Here is a 23,540-nt window from a genome sequence, read left to right as displayed (position 1 = left end):
AGTGCTGATTCTCTGTCTGTTACTTTAGATGAAAATAAGGAGCCCCTCCCCACGCCCCTCTGAGAGACATTTGGTTACAAAGAACTCAATGGTGCTCTAGGAGCTACCTGGGTTGCTGATTGGCTAATGGTTACACAAGCCAAAACATCGTTATGACATCATAAAGTGGCCAACATCTGATCAGCTCATTTTCAGACGGGTCTTCATAGAGATGTATCAGGACAGAAAGAGAGGGGGTCTTTGTTCCTGAGACTTTCATAATCTCAAATATTTATGTAAAAGTAGATTTAGCATAATAGGTGACCTTTAATGTTCTTACTCACCTCTGGGGGCTTCGTGCAAATCATCCACAAAGAGAAGCAGTCCTGTCTGTTTTGCATTGGGACCCTGAGTGTCTCTGCAGTTCTTCGTGCAGTTGATGGTCTTCAGTACGGTGTGCAGGTCTCTGGATCTCAGTAGAGGACTGGCTGGTAGAGTAATGTGTGGCTTCTCAAAACTCAGCAACGTTCTGCACAGAGTCGTTTTTCCACAACCGGGTTCTCCTGCGAGCAACACCGGCTGGTTCGCCTCCAACATGATGTTCAGAAGAGAGGCATACTTCCTATACTAAATAACGAGACATGTGTTAGTTATAATGTTTAAACAGATGTATTATATATGTGTGTACTTTCAATGCACAAGAGTATTCTGGACAAACCATGGGAGGGATAGAATTTGTCAGCAGTGTGTTCTTGGGGCATGTCTTGATGTCGATGTTAAAAAAGTATTCAAACACACTCTCTCCATCAGGAACCACAATTCTGTATCGGCAGGTAAACAGCACTTGATGGGCCACTGAGTCGAACCGTGGCCAGTGGCTGAAGGAAATCATAAAGTAGGTGAAAAAAATTGGAGAGAAATGTTGTTTGTGTACAGAAATATGTGATTTATTTTGCAATAACATACAACATTTAGAGATGTCCCGATCCGATCACGTGATCGGGGATCGGACCCGATCACGTGATTTTCAAAGGATCGGAATCGGGAGAAAAAGATCGGGGATCGGGATTATTTTTTTTTATTTTTTTAAATGTTGTATTCAATGTTACAAAACAAAAATGACCATGTTCAAGTCTTAAAGTCATCCTGAGGCCTTAGTTTTGGTTTCAAATGACAGAACATCATGTATGTGTTGCTTCTTTGGGGCTTGTTCTCATAGACCTGCTTATTTCTCTCAAATCTGGCAACAGAGTGGGCAGGGCGCAGTGTCTAATTGTAGCAGTAAGCTAACGAGTACTGAAAGCTTTATTTTGTGTTGATCCAATGCTGCACAACTGAACTGATCCAATGCTGCTGTGAAAGAAAGAAGCTATATCCATGTTGGATAGAATATCCAATTTAAATAAAAAAATAACCTTAAGGGACAACTTGAATGCTTTTTTTTCTCTTAATGCATTGCATAAAGATCGGATCGGGAAAAATCGGTATCGGCAAATTGTCAAAATCAAATGACCGGAATCGGATCGGGAACATAAAAAGGTGATCGGGACATCCCTAACAAAATTGATTATTTATGGCATCATTTTGATAAGAAAACCAAAATGGTCTTACCGAGGATGCAGATGTCCACTAAATCCCCAAATATAAGCCACCAGGAAAAGGTTTCTGTTCAGCAGGCCTTTGCTGTCTGTCCCCGCTCTGTGTAGAGGTGTATCTGGTGGAAAAAAATAGGCGATGAAGTAATAATAAAAGTTAAGTCACTACCTTAGCTTGAATAAGACTTTCTGTTCAACCGTCCTGGTTATACCTTTTTTGTCCACTTGTGGTGTTGCTCCAGCTTTGTCCCCTTCCTTCCCGACATGCTGAAGGAGGGCTCGTAGGATCCGAACAAACGACATGATTTCGCTCATCCCATGCACAACGCCTTCAAGAGATTCTCCTTCATTTAGGATTGCAGATGTTAAAGCGGTAAGTGTGTTGGAGAACAGATCTTCAGCCAGACGATTCCACATGTTCAAGGTTCCTTGATCCAGTTTGTGTTCAGAAGACAGAGCATCCATTTCACTCCTCCACACAGCCTTCCACAGATCAGAACCTGAGAAATAAACCAGGCTGCAGCGGGTCACTGCAGAGGGACTGGCATCACGTAGATCAGTGACCTCCATCACGAGTCTAAGGTGTGGTTGGGATGGCAGTATTTCCCCTGAAGACAGGCACAGAAACTGGTCCTGAGGACTGCACATTGTAGTTAAGTAGTCCAACCAGTCGACAGGATTCCCATCCATCACCAGCCATTTATGTATCTGATCACTTTTCTGCTTCTTGTTGCAGGTTTTGGGTTCTGAATCTCTCAGCACCTTTACTACAGCTCCATCTTGCCATCCTCTCTTTTCACAGAAGCTGCCAAATAGCTCCTTGTGGGACATGGCATTAGGAAATAAAACCACGGTGTCCACAGAGTTCCAGGTTGAGATCTGTGGGGTATCTCCTTCCATCCGATTGTCATTTTCTGTCAACGCAGCCAGGTGGTTGAGTGCTTCAGCAAGAGCACAGCGACAGGTTGTCTTTCCACTACCTGAAGGGCCGATGAGAATAACTGCGGGAGAGAGTTTCATGGCATGGTAGAGTCTCAGAGAACTGCTTATTATTTCAGTGTCAGCGTGAAAACATTTCCTTTGTAGTTCTTCTGTTAGTGCATCTTTAAGTTGAGTCTTTTCTTCTTCCTCGATGTACTCTTGGAAGAGAGGAAACTGGCATGCAATAGGGAATGTTTCCTTGAGAAGGATGGAGAACTGCAAGGCTTTCTTTTGTTCATAAAGAACAGGTAATGAGACAGAAAGAATGGCTTTGACAATGGCTGTCTCCTCCATTAATCCTTGTATAATCGCCAAATGAGGACTGAGAAACCTGGAGGGTTTTTCAGCTTCTTTTCTGTCCTCACCGTCAACTCTGACCGTCACAGCTTCTGAAGGCGTCGGATCGGCCTCATCAGAAATGTCTTTTTGCCTTTCACTTTGTTGGAAGTGCATTTCAGATGCAGAGATGATCTTTAGCAAGAGGACAAGGTAGCAGCTCTGGTGGTCATTGATGGAATCAGGCAGACAGAGGGAATCCTGGGCCAGGCTGATGAGGTCCACCAGACGTTGACTTAAAGACACGGCGTCTGAGTAACCAATGGAAGTCAGCATTACTTCTGCGATGATCCTGTAATCTGGAAGGGTTAAAGCGATGGGTCTGGTAGCACATCGCAGAATCTCTGGAACCTCAGATGAATACCCTTTGGATGAGATGACAACACATCCATAGCTTGGTCTGGCAGAAATGCTTTTCCCTGCAATCACCATGTGACAATCTGAATGGAGGTTTGTGCACTCTGTATCAGCATGCCAGTCCTTTGGCTCCTCTTTCACTCTTTGGTTCTTCTTCTTTGTGAACTCTGTGAAGGATTGTTGGATGTCAAATAGATGCTGGCCCAGCATTGAAAGTAATCCTTGTGTTAGTAGGTCTACAGAGTCCAGCAGAAGCCACGCTCCAGTCTGAAGAGCACCCAACAGCATCCTCTGAACAACACCGGGGCTCATAGTTGGACAACATTGCAAGTTGACAACCATTCGCCCCAACGCTTTTCCCAACTGAACCACTGTTGTTCTCTTTCCAGACATGCAAGGTCCCCTCACAAACCCACACCTGTAGCTGGTGAGAGCCAGGAGAATCCCCAGTATGGCCCGATCTGTGGATGGAGTGTGTCCCATCACACAATCTTCTGGACCAAAATACTCATAATCATATTGGAGTCGATGGCCCAAAACATCCACGTGACATGTTGGATCATCCGTCAGACTACAAGCTTCTGAGTTGATATGATACTTCATGAAACTTAGCCACTCGAAAGACGACTCTGGAAGACTACGCACCTCCATGAGCCGAGAAAGCTGCTGGGAATGCTTCATTGTAAGTTGCACCAAAGCTCGCAGACACATCATCGTGTACTTAGAGACCAAAGACTCACCGTCAGACCCTGTGACTCCATCCCTTATGAAACGCCCAAGGGTTTTCCATTTTGCAGAGTTGTATGCCTTTATGTTTCTTAACATCACTGGACTTGACTCTTGGAAAGCTTGTAGGACAGACTGGCACCAAACGGCCTCCTCCACCACCAGCAGACACTGAAGAGGGTATTCAGACACGAGATCCAGCACAGGGAGGGCGACTTTCCTTCTTTCAGCAATTTGAAATACAATGTCTTTTACTTGGTTATCAAATGCCACATCTTCAGTGGGTGGTTCAAGCTGGATTCTCACAATAGCACATTTCTTCATGAGTTGCACCATGGTCAACGTTAACTCTTTCTCAAAGATAGAAAGCCAACCTAAGGCATTGGGATTGGGTTCCAAAGGAGACGGAAAGGTAATGTGTTCCTGGAGGCTGCCGAAAAACCCCAGAACCTTCATCTGGCTCCCAGATGTAGCTCCACAGATCTTTACACCTGTCTGATTAGATGGTACTACACAATCCACTTCCAGCCAACGTATCCCTTTAAAGCATTTGCGTACAAAAGGCTGCAGTGTGGAAGGCGTTGGTTCAAAGGAGAGTAGCTGGATCCTCTCCCAATCACTTAAGAACCACAGTCTTGGAAACTGTTGACAGAGGCTCTCCAGGAGGTCAGACATCTGGCTGGAAATGGCCTCCATTGTAGAGACACCATCGATGAGAATCTGGTGGAAGTTTCTGCCATGAAATCTCTCATTGGTTTTCTTTGGATTAACAAAGTTCCACACATGAGTGTCACTTGAGACGGACTGAATAATGTCCTTAAAGGTCTCATCAATTGGTTGGAATTGCTCCAGCTGTGAAGAAAATAGGAAAAGCTCTGCAATCAGATTCATAACACATTGTGATATATTATATATAAATATAAGGATGACATACCAGCTCCACACTCTGTACACTTATGGATGTTCCATGGAACATCTTGGTCAAGAAAGCCCATAACTGCTGGTATCTTTCAAATAAACAAAGCAGCTTCCCTATTAATAATGAACAGAAAACAAAAGGACATTACAATGTTCAAACTGTTCCTCAAATTGGATGCAAATGTTCTCTTTGGTTGAATATCCACCGTACCGAGATCGTGCAGTGATTGGAACAAATGTACAATCTGCAGCCTGAACTCAACGCTGTGTGGGGACTTCAACATGGTGGACAGAGTCATCAAATCGTTCTCTATCTCAGCAAAGTGTATCTCCAGACCTGAGTAAGAAGACACATGGTTAACCCCAGCAAACTGTAAGCTGAGTATTGATTTTACACATTGTCTGGCTTGTTATTAGGTCTCACCAATGACGAGGAGTCTTGGATCATTACAGGTGTGTTGATTGGCAGTTTGGAGTTTTGAAACTGTGCCCTCTGTGGGTTTCTTTGTTTCTGGTAATACATGTTGTTGTTTTTGATGCTGCCAAACAGGCAGTGTGAATTTATCCAGCTGGAATAGTCTGGGTTTCCATTCCTGTTGAAGCTGTATGAATTTCTGCTCCATGTTATACTCTGCTTGTGCATCCCTGCATATCTGAAAGAGTAAGAAGAAAGGTCAGTGTGTAACAATATGAGCGTGAAGGGGTGTTGCCTTTCTGTTACAGGATTATATATGTTAGAAGTGGCTAATGTTGGGCTATAAAGGAACTACAGCACGGTCACATGACTTCACGTCACCACCGCTAAGCTAAAGGTGGCTAATGTTGGGCTATAAAGGAACTACAGCACGGTCACATGACTTCACGTCACCACTGCTAAGCTAAAGGTGGCTAATGTTGGGCTATAAAGGAACTACAGCACGGTCACATGACTTCACGTCACCACTGCTAAGCTAAAGGTGGCTAATGTTGGGCTATAAAGGAACTACAGCACGGTCACATGACTTCACGTCACCACCGCTAAGCTAAAGGAGGCTAATGTTGGGCTATAAAGGAACTACAGCACGGTCACATGACTTCACGTCACCACCGCTAAGCTAAAGGAGGCTAATGTTGGGCTATAAAGGAACTACAGCACGGTCACATGACTTCACGTCACCACCGCTAAGCTAAAGGTGGCTAATGTTGGGCTATAAAGGAACTACAGCACGGTCACATGACTTCACGTTACCACCGCTAAGCTAAAGGTGGCTAATGTTGGGCTATAAAGGAACTACAGCACGGTCACATGACTTCACGTCACCACCGCTAAGCTAAAGGAGGCTAATGTTGGGCTATAAAGGAACTACAGCACGGTCACATGACTTCACGTCACCACCGCTAAGCTAAAGGAGGCTAATGTTGGGCTATAAAGGAACTACAGCACGGTCACATGACTTCACGTCACCACCGCTAAGCTAAAGGTGGCTAATGTTGGGCTATAAAGGAACTACAGCACGGTCACATGACTTCACGTCTCCCCCGCTAAGCTAAAGGTGGCTAATGTTGGGCTATAAAGGAACTACAGCACGGTCACATGACTTCAAGTCACCACCGCTAAGCTAAAGGAGGCTAATGTTGGGCTATAAAGGAACTACAGCACGGTCACATGACTTCACGTCACCACCGCTAAGCTAAAGGTGGCTAATGTTGGGCTATAAAGGAACTACAGCACGGTCACATGACTTCACGTCACCACCGCTAAGCTAAAGGAGGCTAATGTTGGGCTATAAAGGAACTACAGCACGGTCACATGACTTCACGTCACCACCGCTAAGCTAAAGGTGGCTAATGTTGGGCTATAAAGGAACTACAGCACGGTCACATGACTTCACGTCACCACCGCTAAGCTAAAGGTGGCTAATGTTGGGCTATAAAGGAACTACAGCACGGTCACATGACTTCACGTCACCACCGCTAAGCTAAAGGTGGCTAATGTTGGGCTATAAAGGAACTACAGCACGGTCACATGACTTCACGTCACCACCGCTAAGCTAAAGGTGGCTAATGTTGGGCTATAAAGGAACTACAGCACGGTCACATGACTTCACGTCACCACCGCTAAGCTAAAGGTGGCTAATGTTGGGCTATAAAGGAACTACAGCACGGTCATATGACTTCACGTCACCACCGCTAAGCTAAAGGTGGCTAATGTTGGGCTATAAAGGAACTACAGCACGGTCACATGACTTCACTTCACCACCGCTAAGCTAAAGGAGGCTAATGTTGGGCTATAAAGGAACTACAGCACGGTCACATGACTTCACGTCACCACCGCTAAGCTAAAGGAGGCTAATGTTGGGCTATAAAGGAACTACAGCACGGTCACATGACTTCACGTCACCACCGCTAAGCTAAAGGAGGCTAATGTTGGGCTATAAAGGAACTACAGCACGGTCACATGACTTCACGTCACCACCGCTAAGCTAAAGGAGGCTAATGTTGGGCTATAAAGGAACTACAGCACGGTCACATGACTTCACGTCTCTCCACCGCTAAGCTAAAGGAGGCTAATGTTGGGCTATAAAGGAAATACAGCACGGTCACATGACTTCACGTCCCCACCGCTAAGCTAAAGGAGGCTAATGTTGGGCGTGATGACGTTTAGTCGTCTCATTTAGACACTTGTTAGCAACCTCTGTTTTTAAATTAACCAATGGGGTATTTACTGACGTATTTTATATCATAAGCAAAACGTTAAAATCTCTTCATCTTGTGTTAACCACAGGCCTGATTTCCGGAAAACAACCAAAAGCAGATCCAGAAAACCAGGGGACAGGAAGTGATGAAATGCTGATACCTTTCTTGGTTTTAGGACTCATTCAGGTGGAGCACCTCTCTATTTAGGATCAACAGCAATTATTTTCCTTTTTAACCAGAAACAGCCCAGTGTGTAAATCTCTCATGTTCTCACCTTGTTGATTAGTTCCTGGTGAACTTCAAGAGGTAGAGAGGTCAGTTCAGCGACAGTCACCTTCTTCTCTGGGACAAACCGCAGACCCATGCCTGGCAGAATAAATGTATTTTAGTTGGTAAATATTCTGTGGATGAATGCATGTGTTACAATATTGGCAAAGTATCTGACCTTCAAAAATGTCTTTCCAGTGTCTGTGTGTCAGCATTGGGCTTTGCAGTTTGGCCATGACCTCAACGTGATACTCTAAACTTTCCAGGTTTCCTAAAGCCTGCTGCAGCACTGCATCATGGGTAGGTATGATGCTTGTTAGAGACAAAGTTCGCTCCTTCCACTTGGCAATTTCCCCCTGAGCTTCTGACACCACGACCTGACAGGAAGAGATTCAAACAGACTTGTTGGTTTAAATAGACAATAGTGATTGCAAAACAACATTTTCTTAACTCTATCGCTTTTATAAACAGTGCTTGGAATATCTTTGTTTGTTTACTACGATCCAGGCCAATACTCTTGTTATTAAAAGGTACTTTGGTCCTCCATAGATATAAAGGACAATCAAGTACATGTTTTATAGGGGTGCACGATGCAGGGAATCTCAGGATTCGATTTGATTTCTTGGGGGCACGATTCTTCATCAAATCGTGACCCCTTGTTGCTACATAAAGTCTAAGTGTAAATCCACCAGCTACCCTGCAGTATACAAAGCCATTCAGACTAGCTGCACCTTTACCAGCTTTGAGAACACTTTCATGATCAATCATTATAAAACATATCATATCTATTATTCTGAAATGGACCAATCTGCACAACGACTACTTTTACTGTCTTTCACTAGATTTTGATGAGAATACTTTTCTACTTTCACTTGAGGAACATTTTGAATACAGGACTTTTACTGTAACAGAGTATTCCTACACTCTGGTACTTCTACTTTTACTCAAGTACAAGATCTGAGTACTTCTACTTTTACTCAAGTACAAGATCTGAGTACTTCTACTTTTACTCAAGTACAAGATCTGAGTACTTCTACTTTTACTCAAGAACAAGATCTGAGTACTTCTACTTTTACTCAAGTACAAGATCTGAGTACTTCTACTTTTACTCAATAACAAGATCTGAGTACTTCTACTTTTACTCAAGTACAAGGTCTGAGTACTTCTACTTTTACTCAAGAACAAGATCTGAGTACTTCTACTTTTACTCAAGTACAAGGTCTGAGTACTTCTACTTTTACTCAAGTACAAGGTCTGAGTACTTCTACTTTTACTCAAGTACAAGGTCTGAGTACTTCTACTTTTACTCAAGAACAAGATCTGAGTACTTCTACTTTTACTCAAGTACAAGATCTGAGTACTTCTACTTTAATTCAAGTACAAGACCTGAGTACTTCTACTTTTACTCAAGTACAAGATCTGAGTACTTCTACTTTAATTCAAGTACAAGACCTGAGTACTTCTACTTTAATTCAAGTACAAGATCTGAGTACTTCTACTTTAATTCAAGTACAAGATCTGAGTACTTCTACTTTTACTCAAGTACAAGATCTGAGTACTTCTACTTTAATTCAAGTACAAGATCTGAGTACTTCTACTTTTACTCAAGTACAAGACCTGAGTACTTCTACTTTTACCCAAGTACAAGATCTGAGTACTTCTACTTTTACTCAAGTACAAGATCTGAGTACTTCTACTTTAACTCAAGTACAAGGTCTGAGTACTTCTACTTTAACTCAAGTACAAGATCTGAGTACTTCTACTTTAACTCAAGTACAAGATCTGAGTACTTCTACTTTTACTCAAGAACAAGATCTGAGTACTTCTACTTTAATTCAAGTACAAGATCTGAGTACTTCTACTTTTACTCAAGTACAAGATCTGAGTACTTCTACTTTAACTCAAGTACAAGATCTGAGTACTTCTACTTTAACTCAAGTACAAGATCTGAGTACTTCTACTTTAACTCAAGTGCAAGATCTGAGTACTTCTACTTTAACTCAAGTGCAAGATCTGAGTACTTCTACTTTAACTCAAGTGCAAGATCTGAGTACTTCTACTTTTACTCAAGTACAAGATCTGAGTACTTCTACTTTTACTCAAATACAAGATCTGAGTACTTCTCCCACGTCTGGTTGTGCATGTGTCATTCATTCATCTTGTGAATTACAGAGGTGGATTTGAAATGTCACCTCAGTGAGAAGCAGCTGTTTCCACTCTTCTCTCCATGTTGTGTACGCAGAGATGATCTCCCACAACTCTTTACGGGCTTTGACCCTCTGAACATCGGCTGTTAAAATGGACAAATCCTTTGGATGTTCTAATGGGAGGAAATAAAACATGACAAGATGTTCTAAATATAGAACATGAAACACTTTGTTTGATATGGTTGTTATAGGACCAAATGCACCACATTGCTTTTTGCGGTTCTTAAGCTTGTTTGAAGTAAATCACAGAAATGATTAGTATCATCTCACCGTGTAGGTTTTGACCTTTGCTGCTCAGTTGCTCCAGCTTTGCGTTGAGATTGTGCACATGAACACACATGAGGCTCAGTCTGGAAACCATCTCTTTAGCCTCCTGGCTCGGGTCCATGAAGGGTCCGGCTGTAGCTTTAGAGACGGTGTTTTTAAGGTCACAGGCCAACACTGAGAACATGGCGTCCAAGGCGCTTGCCATTGAAGGAAGACGACAAGACACAATGCTGTCTGCTTCCTTTAGGAGGGGAATGAAGCCATCCCACAAGGCCAGCATCTGAACAAAGAAACACACACACACACACACACACACACACACACACACACACACACACACACACACACACACACACACACACACACACACACACACACACACACACACACACACACACACACACACACACACACACACACACACACACACACACACACACACACACACACACACACACACACACACACACACACACACACACACACACACACACACACACACACACACACACACAGTAGAGTTTAAATAGATGTTCTTGAATGAATGCATGAATCTACTCATCTAACAGCGCAGACCTTTTCCTTCACAGCGTCCTCTTGTTCAGTCCTCTTCCTGTAGTTCTTGCAGAGAGTTTCCTGGAGGGAGTGAATGTACTCCAAACGTCTCTGCATGTCAGGACACATCTTCACACACTCCCTCACCTGAAATGATGAGCCAGATTAAAACATTTGTGTAGTCATGTTAATTGATTGTCCTGCCTCACAAACTATAGCATGTTGAATCAGTGAATCTGTGTGTTGGAAACAAATCTGAGGATACGATAAGTATCATGATACAGGGGTTATACATAAATAAATATATTGCATAACTGTCTGTAAGCAAGGCTGTGATTTAGAAGATGTTTTTTGTAAGATGACCCTTTATTGATCCCCAAGCTTCCCACTCTGTAGTTGTACACACACACATACACATGCACTTTTATAGAGGCACCAGAGTGAAGAGGTTGCAAGGTTGTAGTTGGTCGGGTCTTGAACCGGCGATCCTTCAGATCAGAAGCAAACTCAGTGTAATAATCAGTCACATTGTTGGCAAAGAAATCGCCATATGCATGAAATCTGAGTGAAAATGCTTCATATGTTTGCAATAGCAACAATGGGATCTGCGATTGCATTTATCAGAGTTACAACCAACAACATTGCAATATTTTGAGATGTCACAGACGCACAATAAATAAGGATTGACTGAGTCATTATTTGCATGTAAAATATTAATTAAAAGTTGCTACAGTATCACAAAACATAACAATATAATATAGTATATCTTTCCTAACACCCTATTTGAAGGTGAAGAGGCTGTTCAGTTACAGTTCTTGGTGACTTTCAGATCTCTACTTAGAGCATTACATAATGTTGGGTAAAATACATCAGTTTCCTTCTCCCTGAAAAGTGTTTTACTCAAAAACAAAGTGTTGGTTTTGGAATCAGAAATCATCTAATCTCTAATGTCAGGTGGGTAAAGTAATAAACTAAAGAGTATTTAGTATTCCTTAAGTGTTGACATGTGGAGGTGAATGTGAGTCTCTACAGGAGAGGTTCAGGATAAAGTGAGATATAACCAAACTACAAACTCTCACTCTGACGTGATACTCTATTTTAAAACACTTTGACAACCCATCATCTCAAAAGCTCAACTCCTGCAGTTACACAAGAGAGCACTAGTGTTTCTTTAAATACCACTTTAAAGAGCTGAATGCACTTTACCTTACCTTTCATTCTGTGACGATGGATCTAAATTCAGAACACTTTGAAAACACAGAGCCTTTTGGGATGAATAATGAAATGAAAGTGTGACTAAAAGAAGAGACTCAGAGGATCTGAAGCTCTACCAACCCTGCAGAGGTGGAACTATGCAAACTAAAGAGTCTGGAATATTTCCTCTCTTTTGCAAAACTGGAAATCTATTTGAACTATGTAAGAGTAAAGGGTGTTTCTTACCATGAGAGCGTATGTGGAGAGCTCCTGCAGGTCTCCTGGTTCTGTCCTGAGTCGAGCAGCATATCTCTGAAGGTCTGATGAGACGTTTTCAGAGAGACTCTGGATCTGCTGCACCAGCTGCTGCTGCAGTTTCTCCTCTAGCAGCCTCAGCTGTTGCTCTTAAAAACACAGAAGGTATTCATTTAAAAGATATAGCTTACACATAATGGATACAGCATGAATACTGATACATCCATTAGCTGTCACATTACATTGCATTTAGCTGACGCTTTTATCCAAAGCTACTTACAATAAGATCTTACCACATGTCCTTATAAATGGTTCATGTTCTATAATTTACCAATTTTTCAATCTTTCATCAAAGATATAAACTTGGTTTCTGATTCTATTTAAGGAAAAGTCAGATCTCTGAAAAAACGTCAAAATTCTGAGAAAAAGTCTGATTTCTGCAAAAAAGTAAACATTTTAAGAAAAGTAAAAATTCTAAGAAAAAAATAACGTTATGAGAACCAGTCAGATTTCTGTAGAAAGTCAAAATTCTAAGAAAAAGTCTGATTTCAGAAAAAGTAACAATTGTGAGAAGAAGTAACAATTCTAAGAAAAATTCTAAGAAAAAGTAAAAAATTTCAGGTAAAAAATTACATTATGAGAAAAAGTCAGAGTTCTGAAAAAGTAACAATTCTAAGAAAAAAATAACATGAGAAAAGTCAGATTTCTGGTAAAAAAAATTACATTATGAGAAAAAGTCAGATTTCTGCGCAAAATTCTAAGAAAAAGTCTGATTTCGGAAAAATTAACGATTCAAAAAATTCAAAATTGTGAGAAAAGTCAAAATTATGAGGGAAATTCCAAATTTTAAGAAAAAGTCATAATTCTGAGAAAAGTCAAAATTCTACGGAAAAGTCAGATTTCTGAAAAAAATCTAAATTCTGAGAATAAAATCTGAATTCTGAAAATAATTCTAAATGATAAGAAAAAAGTTCAAATACTTGATGGCCTGAGTAATGTTTTTTTGGAAAGCTGATGAGAGTGAAATCCCTTTATAGAGGACATACGGAGGGGCTCCTTGGCTGCACTGGATGTTGATCAGCTGGTTGGAGGTGGAGACGGAGGAGGGGACGCTGGAGAGTCTTTCTGTCAGGCAGCGGGTCTTCTCTATCAGATCCTGGTACTGTGAAGCGGGCTGATCCTTCAGGGAGTCCAGAGAGGAAACACTCCTTTCACTAATGAACACATTAATGTCCACCAACCAGGAGAAGCTCTCACACAGCTGCTGGATCTCTACGTCTGCTTCCTGTCCACAGAACACAGAGGGGAACCCATGAGCCAGTCAACAGGTTCATGTTAACTAACAACTCTTTAAAGCACAATCAATCAAAGTTGACTAAAGTAATGAATTACAATCAAATCATCTTATTGATGGTCAGAAAATAAAAGTTTACAATTATGAAAACATCCCAGTTTTGAACATTCCCGGTACCGGAGGCAAAACGCAACATCATGCAAGAAACACATGCACATGCGTCTGAGGGCTTCTTGACATTTAATCAACTATGAATGTGTCATATCCACTTAACGGGAAGAAACTCAGCTTTCAGACAATGTTAACAATGTTTAGCTAAACAAAAGACAAGGGTAATAACAAAGGCTCTGAATTAGCCCTGAGCGAAAAAATGCGATTAGCAAACTGAGATTCCACAGATTCCAGAAATATAAGTATCATCACTGAGCAATCAAAACTCGCGAAAGGGGAAGCAAACCCAGACATCACACCACGTAGCTTTACGGCCAATTTGTCTTACCTTTTGCTGTTTCTGATCAAAAGTTGTGTTCAATGGCATTCAAACTATAAAAACGCTGCTGAAGGTTAATCCAATGTGTCTGAAATGATTACTGATAATCCATCATTCCATTTTAATGTCAATAACGGAGTTTTCATATATAGCTGCTATGACAGCTTCCGGTTTTGCTCATTCTGGCTGTGCAGCACTCATTCCCCAATGGGTAATGTTTAGATGGATTTTAGGAGCTTCCCCTCCATTTTATTGGCTCTAACGGTTAAAAAGAGATGTCAATCATCAAAATTGACAGAGGTGGGCCAGAGATATGGAAAATGACCCCAAATGACCCCAGAAGTGTTTGTTTTTTGCTAAAGCTCTCTTAACCTCTTAAGCCCTGAGCCTGTTTTTCAGGTCTCAGGTTAGAAAATGACCTTCCCAGAACAAATGACCATGTCTTCACTTCTAAAAGGGGAACATTAATCATCTTCTTTCTCAAAGCAAGGTTACATCTGTGAGTTGGATGTAGAAGTGTCAGAATCCATATAGATGTTTTCATTATTATTATTTTCATTTTAACCTCTTTTCCTTTCTCTTTCTTGATCCACCTTAGCAACGGTCATTTCAGTCCTTGACAGGGGTCCCTTCTACTGGATTAACAACGTGTCACATGTTCTGAATTGACCAATCAGAACTTTATTTAGCCTCCGTATTGTTTATGGTTGAATGTGGGCCGCGAAAAGAAATGTGATTGTTAAGTGGGCCCTGAGTGGAAAAAGGTTGGGAACCGCTGCATTAGCCAATCATCAACCAAGGTAACCCCCCCCCCCACCCCCACCTTATCACCTGACTCTCGTCCTAGAGCACCATTAGGCGCTTTCACACCGGAGTACTTTTCCCAGGAATAGTTCCGATAGTTCCTGGGATTTTGCGTTCACACCAAAAAGATCTGGAACTAGAACTTTTTTTTGCGAATCTTTTCCCCCCTTTTCAGCCCCTGATAGAGAGGTGGTACTTTCCTGGGGAGGAAAAGGTTCCAATTTCTGATTGGCTGGGCGAATTGTGAAGCCGCCATTTTATTTGCTCGCATTTGCATTATTAGCATTAGCATTAGCATTAGTAGAAGCTGCTGGGAGTCCCAGCAGCTTCTACTGAAGCCAGTCCCTAACTCCGGGGACTTCCGGCCGGGGACTTCGGGTGGCAGTATACGCCGTGACGTTGTTTGCGGCCTGCCAGTAAACCCAAAGCAGAAGAAGAAGAAGTGACGTCAGCGGCCTCCTCAGGGACCGAACGCGATTTACTAGATAGTTCCAGGAAATAAAAGTTCCGGGAACTATTCCTTGGAAAAGTACTCCGGTGTGAAAGCGCCTAATGTGTTGTTTTTAACCAAATGTCTCTCAGAGGGGCGTGGGGAGTGGTTCCTTATTTTCATCTAAAGTAACAGACAGAGAATCAGCACTTTGGAAACAGGACATCTCAAGAGGCTGGACACCACCTCTTCTGACATTTCTGACATGACAGACATTCTGTCAGTATTAAAGTAGAATGTCTTGCCTGCATGACGCCGGCCTGCTCCTCCTCAGCTTGTGTTGTGTGGATGTGGATGTGGATCTGCTGCTGCAGCTGGCTCTGGGTGAGGGGGGCGAAGCAGCCGTGCAGCCGGCGGCCCTGCAGCAGCAGAGAGGTTCGCTTCTGCAGCTGCAGCCAGCGAGAGGACGCCTCTCTGTGCAACCTCCAGGAGCAGCACTCTTCACCGCTGGTATCCTCCCCTGAGAACCACAACACAAGGAGACATGTTTAGAATCCCATGCATGCATGCAGCAACAGGAACTAGAGACGATGGGTGGGGTTAAGTCACTTTTTTATATGAATACTGCAGCTTGGGTCAAATGAAGTGAAATCCAAAGAGTCAAATAAAAAAAACTAGAAGAAACTTCACTGCTACTACCTGTGATAAGATGCTCAATACATGTGAGGTCAGAGGGTGAATCCTGAGAGACATCAGAAGTGTTGCTGATCTCCAGGAAGAGTCCACAAGAATCACACATCTACCACAGAAGAAGAAGCAGAAGAAGAAGAATTGCAACAGAACTGTTTGAATGAACATAAGTCCGTTTGATAGGAAATGGTGTCTAAAAACATCATTAAGATGCAGTGGAGCTGACTGAAACTGGCCCTGAATAAAGACAGATCCCCTCCTGCAGATGAAACTTGGACCAAGGCTTTACATGTGTGCAAAAACCTGTATAACCCACTACAGGAAAGACAATAGCCGCTTTCACACCAAGTACTTTGCCGTACTTAGTTCCCAGCACTTAGTTCCCAGCACTTAGTTCCCAGCACTTAGTTCCCAGCACTTAGTTCCCAGCACTTAGTTCCCACATGGAACTTTCAGAGTTTTACGGGGCATGGTTTGCAATTCGCCAAGCCAATCAGAAATTGGAACTTTTTTCTCCCCAGGAAAGTACCTGCTCTCTAGCAGGGACTAAAAAGGGGGGGAAAGTTCTCATGAACTAAGTTCTCTTTTTGGTGTGAATGCAAAATCCCAGGAACTATCGGAACTAAAAGGGAAAAGTACGGGGAAAATTAATCCGGTGTGAAAGCGCCTAAAATCTCCAAAAACAGAAAAGGGACTCTTTAATGGAAAAAAGTCAAAATTCTAAGAAAAAGTCTGATTCCTGAAAAAAGTCAAAATTCTAAGAAAAAGTCTAAATTGATATAAGATTGAAATCCCTTTTATAGAAGACATACAGAGTGGTTCTTTGGTGCGGCTGCACTGGATGGATAACGCAGTTGCATTTGTAACAACACAAACTGTGATTTACCTGTATTACAGAGTCTTGTACAGTCAGTATGGCTCCGCTCACAGCTTCCTGCAGCAGATGTGTGGGGGGGTCCACCGTCAGCTGATCATCCCTGAGACTCAGCTCAGTGTGGAACAAACAGCCCTCACGTCCACCTCTCTAAACACACAGAAACACACAAACAGCATTTCATTGATTACATGTTCATTCAATTCATCGTCTGCTGTGGTTTGGCAGGCGGTACCGCAGCATCAGGACACTTTCATACCACAGGAAATAAGACTGTTAAACACCTGAACTTTTGAAAGAACATCCATAAACATTCATCTGTTCAAATGATGTATCTAATATATCATATTCCATTTACTTGTATGCACTCTTCTTGCACTATTTCTATTGCCTTGCACTAGTTGATCTGTTTTATTTGTCCTGTATAAAGTGTATGTTGCACTGTGGACATCTACACTACTGAACAAATGACAATAAAGCCTTGAATTGAATTGAAATATTTAGTCTTTCTGAAGCTTTCTTCATGATTCCATAGTAATAAAACGTGTTGTATCCATATCATTTGCTGGTGAAAGCTGAAAAGTGACAAAGTTATTCATTTGTAATTCAGTAAGAGCGGTTAATGCAGCCCCCCTCTCACCTTCAGGACCCGGCTGGTGAACTGAGTGAGGTCCTGAGTGATGAGAGAGACGATGCTCTGCACGGTGATGGTGTTGATGAGAGCAGAGAAGCTGCCCAGCCTCTGCAGGACGCTCTCAGACCTGCTGAGCTGTGAGAGAAGCTGCTGCTGGTGGAGCAGCTGGCGGTGCAGCGGCTCAACGCTTCTGCTCGGCTTCAGACTGAACTCCAGGTGCAGCTGAAGCTCCTGCTGAGTCCTGTAGCTGTGCTCCCTGACCTGCAGGAAGAAACCAGTTAGATGAGATCCTCCCTCACCCGGCGCTGGTTCTGTTTTTATCGGGGTAGATCTCCATGGTAACTGATGCTGAACGGCTAACCTGCTCCGGAGCTAAGAGCTCAACTCAGTGAAAGCACTGCCTGCTGACCAATCAGAGCTCAGTGTGCGGAGTTTAAAGCGATCAAGTCATATTACAGGAGAAAGGAAATACAGAAAAGCTGCCGTTGCAGGAAAGACGGCCGGCAGAAATCAGCGACTGTGTGAACGTGAACATTAATAGAATATCACCTCCCATCTTCAGAGCAATCTGACTATTAGAACATTAGCGTTAAGAAAGCTTACTTAAATATCTGCCACAACATAAGTAACCGGATCAGAGTAACATTAAGTACAGTCCGCTGCATATCACATCATAATGTATCATCTCCTTATCTGAGTCAGCTGAGCCGTATCTGGCCGTGCAACACTCACAGTGTCACATACTGTATGCAGAAGGATTATTTGAAGCAACACATTAAGTTGAGGAAACACTCGAGCCAAATGTAATGAAAGTCAGATGGTGTCTTAGACGGGGCAGTGATATCACAAACCTGTTCATGTACGCATTCAAACACTTGTTCTGTTACCAGCTGTATTCACCTTGCAGGTGCAGCTATGTGGCTTTGATCCTGGATAAAGTGTTTAAGTCATGGATGTTTAAAGTTTAACTTCTTCATATGTCTAATATTATAGTTGACTTTTCATTCAGGAAGTATGACGCTGCGCTGTCAGTACGCTTCTCCATGTTTGTGATTGGTCGAATGCTCCAGATACCACCCCTTTCATGTGAACGCACCTAACCTAACTAGATCCACTTGATAACCCGCGTCGTAGGACCGCTTAGCGAGTATGTTTTGGATTAGACCAACCGGCTAACTCAAACATATCCAGGTTAGGTTGAACCGGCTTCGTCGTACAGGCCTCAGATGCATTTATTTTGTTATTGTCCATATGTTGCAAGTCTGTGGTAATCAAAGATTCAAAATTGGCTGAAGGCACTCAATATTGAATTTACATTTACTCCCTTTAATATTTGAAGAGTTTGAAGAGTAGATACAAAATAAATCAAAGGCTCAACACGCCATGAAATGAAAAATATTGAGCTCTAACGACGAGTGGGATTAAAGGAACAATAAATATGCCATGTTGTGTTTTTGGTGGTTTTTAGTTGTCAACGTACTTTTGTTTGAGAAATGTTGAAGTATGAATATTAAACACAACAACCTCTGAACATTACAAATATCCGCCTCGATTCAACCTGGAACCTCTCATACAATACAATGTGTGTGTGTGTGTGTGTGTGTGGGTGTGTGTGTGTGTGTGTGTGTGTGTGTGTTTCATTGAAACAGCTACTTATATCTGTTAGCGCAGCTAGCTAGCACCAGATGCTAACATCAACAATACACGTAAGGTGTGTCCGTTCTCTCTCTCTCTCTCGCTCCACACATACACACACCCTCCCGGTCCTCCCGATGGCCAGTCAGTGGGGCCTGCCGGTGAGCGTGGAAGTGTGGTCAGCATCAGCTTGTAGATGGTATTTTAAACTTGATGCGCTCTGAAACTACGCGTTAAAATAATCAGTGGCGTTAATTTTTTTGTTATTAACGCGTTAACTTGACAGCCCTAATATATATATATAAAATTTGAAAGATATGTCTAGAGAGCATATTTGTATAAAATACACTATAATTGAAGTCAGATTAAACCATGTTAGTTACTACTAATGAGATGTTAATATCGTAGATAACATTATACGTTTGCAAAGTACTTGGAATTAGAGCTGTTGAAAGGGTGGATACATACTGAAATACAGGTTTCATTTCAGAGATATTCTGCAAAATGTAAAACTTCAAAGAAAAAGTAAAAATTCAAAGAAAGCTTCAACATAATGGAAAAAAGTGAAAATTATGGAAAAAATCAAAATTCGAAGAAAAAGTCAGATTTTTGCAAAAAAGTCAAAATTATGCAAAAAAATCGATATTTAAAGAAAAAGTCAACATTTTAAGGAAAAGTCAAAACTTTAAGAAAAAAAGTCAAAATTCTGAAAAGAAGTCAAAATTATAAGAAAAAGTCTGATTTCACAAAATTCTGAGAAGTCAAAGTTCACAGAACAATACCCAAATAAAACTCACTGCTGAAAGTTACAAACAGTTGGAGGAGGCTCAAAGTTGTATTACAGAAATATTCTTAAAAATACTTAATACCCTCTGAAAAAAGCACATTTTCACACCGTGGCAGGGGTCCTAAACCCAAAGTTTGACCTTAACTGCAGCTGATCTTTCAAAGCACAACCAGCTGTTTGAAGCAGAACTTTATCTGGTGCATATTAACATCGAGCTGCTGCCAGGCCTGATAGATTACAAACTATCGTCAGCTATCAAAGCTGTTAGATTTTGAACCCACTTGTTCCTACCTTATTTAGGATGGCAGCACGGTACTGTGATAACTTCTCTAATATCTGCAGACACTCCTGATTCATGGTCCTCAGAACATCCTTGAATTCCAGCAAAGTGAAAGATGTATTCTCCTCCTGAGGCAGCCAGTGGGTCCCTTTCACCTCCTCAATGGTTCTGGAGAAGACTTAGTGTCATTACCAGGTTATCTGAACAACCAGTGTTAAAGCTCATCACGTCCAGTACTGATGCACTTAAAACAGAACGTTTTTATTATTAGTTATTAGTTATGTATTGGTCTGCACACGGTGTGACTCACCTGTTGAACAGAAGGAGAGCATTTCTGAACTGAGGCACAGCGATAAGCAGAACATCTTGAAGATCCTTACACCTGCGCTGAAAGATGACTTTACGGACATTTCTCCGCCACCTGCAAAAGAAGCGTAGTGTCTCTACTTTAAAGAGTCCTCTCCTGCTGATGTTCAGGTGTATATCAGTATGTAGTGTCTCTACTTTAAAGAGTCCTCTCCTGCTGATGTTCAGGTGTATCTCAGTATGTAGTGTCTCTACTTTAAAGAGTCCTCTCCTGCTGATGTTCAGGTGTATATCAGTATGTAGTGTCTCTACTTTAAAGAGTCCTCTCCTGCTGATGTTCAGGTGTATATCAGTATGTAGTGTCTCTACTTTAAAGAGTCCTCTCCTGCTGATGTTCAGGTGTATATCAGTATGTAGTGTCTCTACTTTAAAGAGTCCTCTCCTGCTGATCTTCAGGTGTATATCAGTATGTAGTGTCTCTACTTTAAAGAGTCCTCTCCTGCTGATGTTCAGGTGTATATCAGTATGTAGTGTCTCTACTTTAAAGAGTCCTCTCCTGCTGATGTTCAGGTGTATATCAGTATGTAGTGTCTCTACTTTAAAGAGTCCTCTCCTGCTGATGTTCAGGTGTATATCAGTATGTAGTGTCTCTACTTTAAAGAGTCCTCTCCTGCTGATGTTCAGGTGTATATCAGTATGTAGAGTCTCTACTTTAAAGAGTCCTCTCCTGCTGATGTTCAGGTGTATATCAGTATGTAGAGTCTCTACTTTAAAGAGTCCTCTCCTGCTGATGTCCGGGTGTATATCAGTATGTAGTGTCTCTACTTTAAAGAGTCCTCTCCTGCTGATGTTCAGGTGTGTATCAGTATGTAGTGTCTCTACTTTAAAGAGTCCTCTCCTGCTGATGTTCAGGTGTATATCAGTATGTAGTGTCTCTACTTTAAAGAGTCCTCTCCTGCTGATGTTCAGGTGTATATCAGTATGTAGTGTCTCTACTTTAAAGAGTCCTCTCCTGCTGATGTTCAGGTGTATATCAGTATGTAGTGTCTCTACTTTAAAGAGTCCTCTCCTGCTGATGTTCAGGTGTATATCAGTATGTGGTGTCTCTACTTTAAAGAGTCCTCTCCTGCTGATGTCCGGGTGTATATCAGTATGTAGTGTCTCTACTTTAAAGAGTCCTCTCCTGCTGATGTTCAGGTGTATATCAGTATGTAGTGTCTCTACTTTAAAGAGTCCTCTCCTGCTGATGTTCAGGTGTATATCAGTATGTAGTGTCTCTACTTTAAAGAGTCCTCTCCTGCTGATGTTCAGGTGTATATCAGTATGTAGTGTCTCTACTTTAAATAGTCCTCTCCTGCTGATGTTCAGGTGTATATCAGTATGTAGTGTCTCTACTTTAAAGAGTCCTCTCCTGCTGATGTTCAGGTGTATATCAGTATGTAGTGTCTCTACTTTAAATAGTCCTCTCCTGCTGATGTCCGGGTGTATATCAGTATGTAGTGTCTCTACTTTAAAGAGTCCTCTCCTGCTGATGTTCAGGTGTATATCAGTATGTAGTGTCTCTACTTTAAATAGTCCTCTCCTGCTGATGTTCAGGTGTATATCAGTATGTAGTGTCTCTACTTTAAAGAGTCCTCTCCTGCTGATGTTCAGGTGTATATCAGTATGTAGTGTCTCTACTTTAAAGAGTCCTCTCCTGCTGATGTTCAGGTGTATATCAGTATGTAGTGTCTCTACTTTAAATAGTCCTCTCCTGCTGATGTTCAGGTGTATATCAGTATGTAGTGTCTCTACTTTAAATAGTCCTCTCCTGCTGATGTTCAGGTGTATATCAGTATGTAGTGTCTCTACTTTAAAGAGTCCTCTCCTGCTGATGTTCAGGTGTATATCAGTATGTAGTGTCTCTACTTTAAATAGTCCTCTCCTGCTGATGTCCGGGTGTATATCAGTATGTAGTGTCTCTACTTTAAAGAGTCCTCTCCTGCTGATGTTCAGGTGTATATCAGTATGTAGTGCCTCTACTTTAAAGAGTCCTCTCCTGCTGATGTTCAGGTGTATATCAGTATGTAGTGCCTCTACTTTAAAGAGTCCTCTCCTGCTGATGTTCAGGTGTATATCAGTATGTAGTGTCTCTACTTTAAAGAGTCCTCTCCTGCTGATGTTCAGGTGTATATCAGTATGTAGTGTCTCTACTTTAAAGAGTGCTCTCCTGCTGATGTTCAGGTCTATATCAGTGTGTAGTGTCTCTACTTTAAAGAGTCCTCTCCTGCTGATGTTCAGGTGTATATCAGTATGTAGTTTCTCTACTTTAAAGAGTCCTCTCCTGCTGATGTTCAGGTGTATATCAGTATGTAGTGCCTCTACTTTAAAGAGTCCTCTCCTGCTGATGTTCAGGTGTATATCAGTATGTAGTGTCTCTACTTTAAAGAGTCCTCTCCTGCTGATGTTCAGGTGTATATCAGTATGTAGTGTCTCTACTTTAAAGAGTGCTCTCCTGCTGATGTTCAGGTGTATATCAGTACGTAGTGTCTCTACTTTAAAGAGTCCTCTCCTGCTGATGTTCAGGTGTATTTCAGTACGTAGTGTCTCTACTTTAAAGAGTCCTCTCCTGCTGATGTTCAGGTGTATATCAGTATGTAGTGTCTCTACTTTAAATAGTCCTCTCCTGCTGATGTTCAGGTGTATATCAGTATGTAGTGTCTCTACTTTAAAGAGTCCTCTCCTGCTGATGTTCAGGTGTATATCAGTATGTAGTGTCTCTACTTTAAATAGTCCTCTCCTGCTGATGTCCGGGTGTATATCAGTATGTAGTGTCTCTACTTTAAAGAGTCCTCTCTGCTGATGTCAGGTGTATATCAGTATGTAGTGTCTCTACTTTAAATAGTCCTCTCCTGCTGATGTTCAGGTGTATATCAGTATGTAGTGTCTCTACTTTAAAGAGTCCTCTCCTGTGCTGATGTTCAGGTGTATATCAGTATGTAGTGTCTCTACTTTAAAGAGTCC

At 41.8% G+C, this 23,540-nt stretch overlaps 2 protein-coding genes across 2 annotated transcripts in view; both read right to left on the bottom strand.

Moving 5' to 3' along the window:
- The window catches only part of LOC307032247 (extracellular serine/threonine protein kinase FAM20C-like), a 72,329-nt gene that overhangs the window by 30,819 nt on the left and 17,970 nt on the right, over positions 1-23,540 (bottom strand).
- Positions 1-23,540, bottom strand: part of LOC307044790 (dynein heavy chain domain-containing protein 1-like) — a 48,381-nt gene that overhangs the window by 22,860 nt on the left and 1,981 nt on the right. Inside the window, exons 3-23 of the mRNA XM_079690171.1 lie at positions 20,542-20,652; positions 20,243-20,399; positions 17,536-17,790; positions 16,908-17,045; positions 16,031-16,130; positions 15,637-15,851; positions 13,360-13,598; positions 12,607-12,614; positions 12,305-12,462; positions 10,886-11,011; positions 10,313-10,589; positions 10,028-10,155; positions 8,014-8,212; positions 7,843-7,934; positions 5,317-5,545; positions 5,104-5,229; positions 4,909-5,006; positions 1,787-4,826; positions 1,591-1,693; positions 698-857; positions 324-606 (exon numbers count right to left, since the gene is read on the bottom strand). Of these exons, the coding sequence (XP_079546297.1) occupies positions 324-606; positions 698-857; positions 1,591-1,693; positions 1,787-4,826; positions 4,909-5,006; positions 5,104-5,229; positions 5,317-5,545; positions 7,843-7,934; positions 8,014-8,212; positions 10,028-10,155; positions 10,313-10,589; positions 10,886-11,011; positions 12,305-12,462; positions 12,607-12,614; positions 13,360-13,598; positions 15,637-15,851; positions 16,031-16,130; positions 16,908-17,045; positions 17,536-17,790; positions 20,243-20,399; positions 20,542-20,652 (6,242 nt within the window). The remainder of the gene's footprint in view (positions 1-323; positions 607-697; positions 858-1,590; positions 1,694-1,786; positions 4,827-4,908; positions 5,007-5,103; positions 5,230-5,316; positions 5,546-7,842; positions 7,935-8,013; positions 8,213-10,027; positions 10,156-10,312; positions 10,590-10,885; positions 11,012-12,304; positions 12,463-12,606; positions 12,615-13,359; positions 13,599-15,636; positions 15,852-16,030; positions 16,131-16,907; positions 17,046-17,535; positions 17,791-20,242; positions 20,400-20,541; positions 20,653-23,540) is intronic.

The sequence above is a fragment of the Notothenia rossii genome (genome assembly GCF_949606895.1).
Source record: "Notothenia rossii genome assembly, chromosome: 1".
NCBI classification, from domain to species: Eukaryota; Metazoa; Chordata; class Actinopteri; order Perciformes; family Nototheniidae; genus Notothenia; species Notothenia rossii.
Note: the sequence above shows the minus strand (reverse complement) of the source record. Positions and strands in the feature narration are given on the sequence as shown.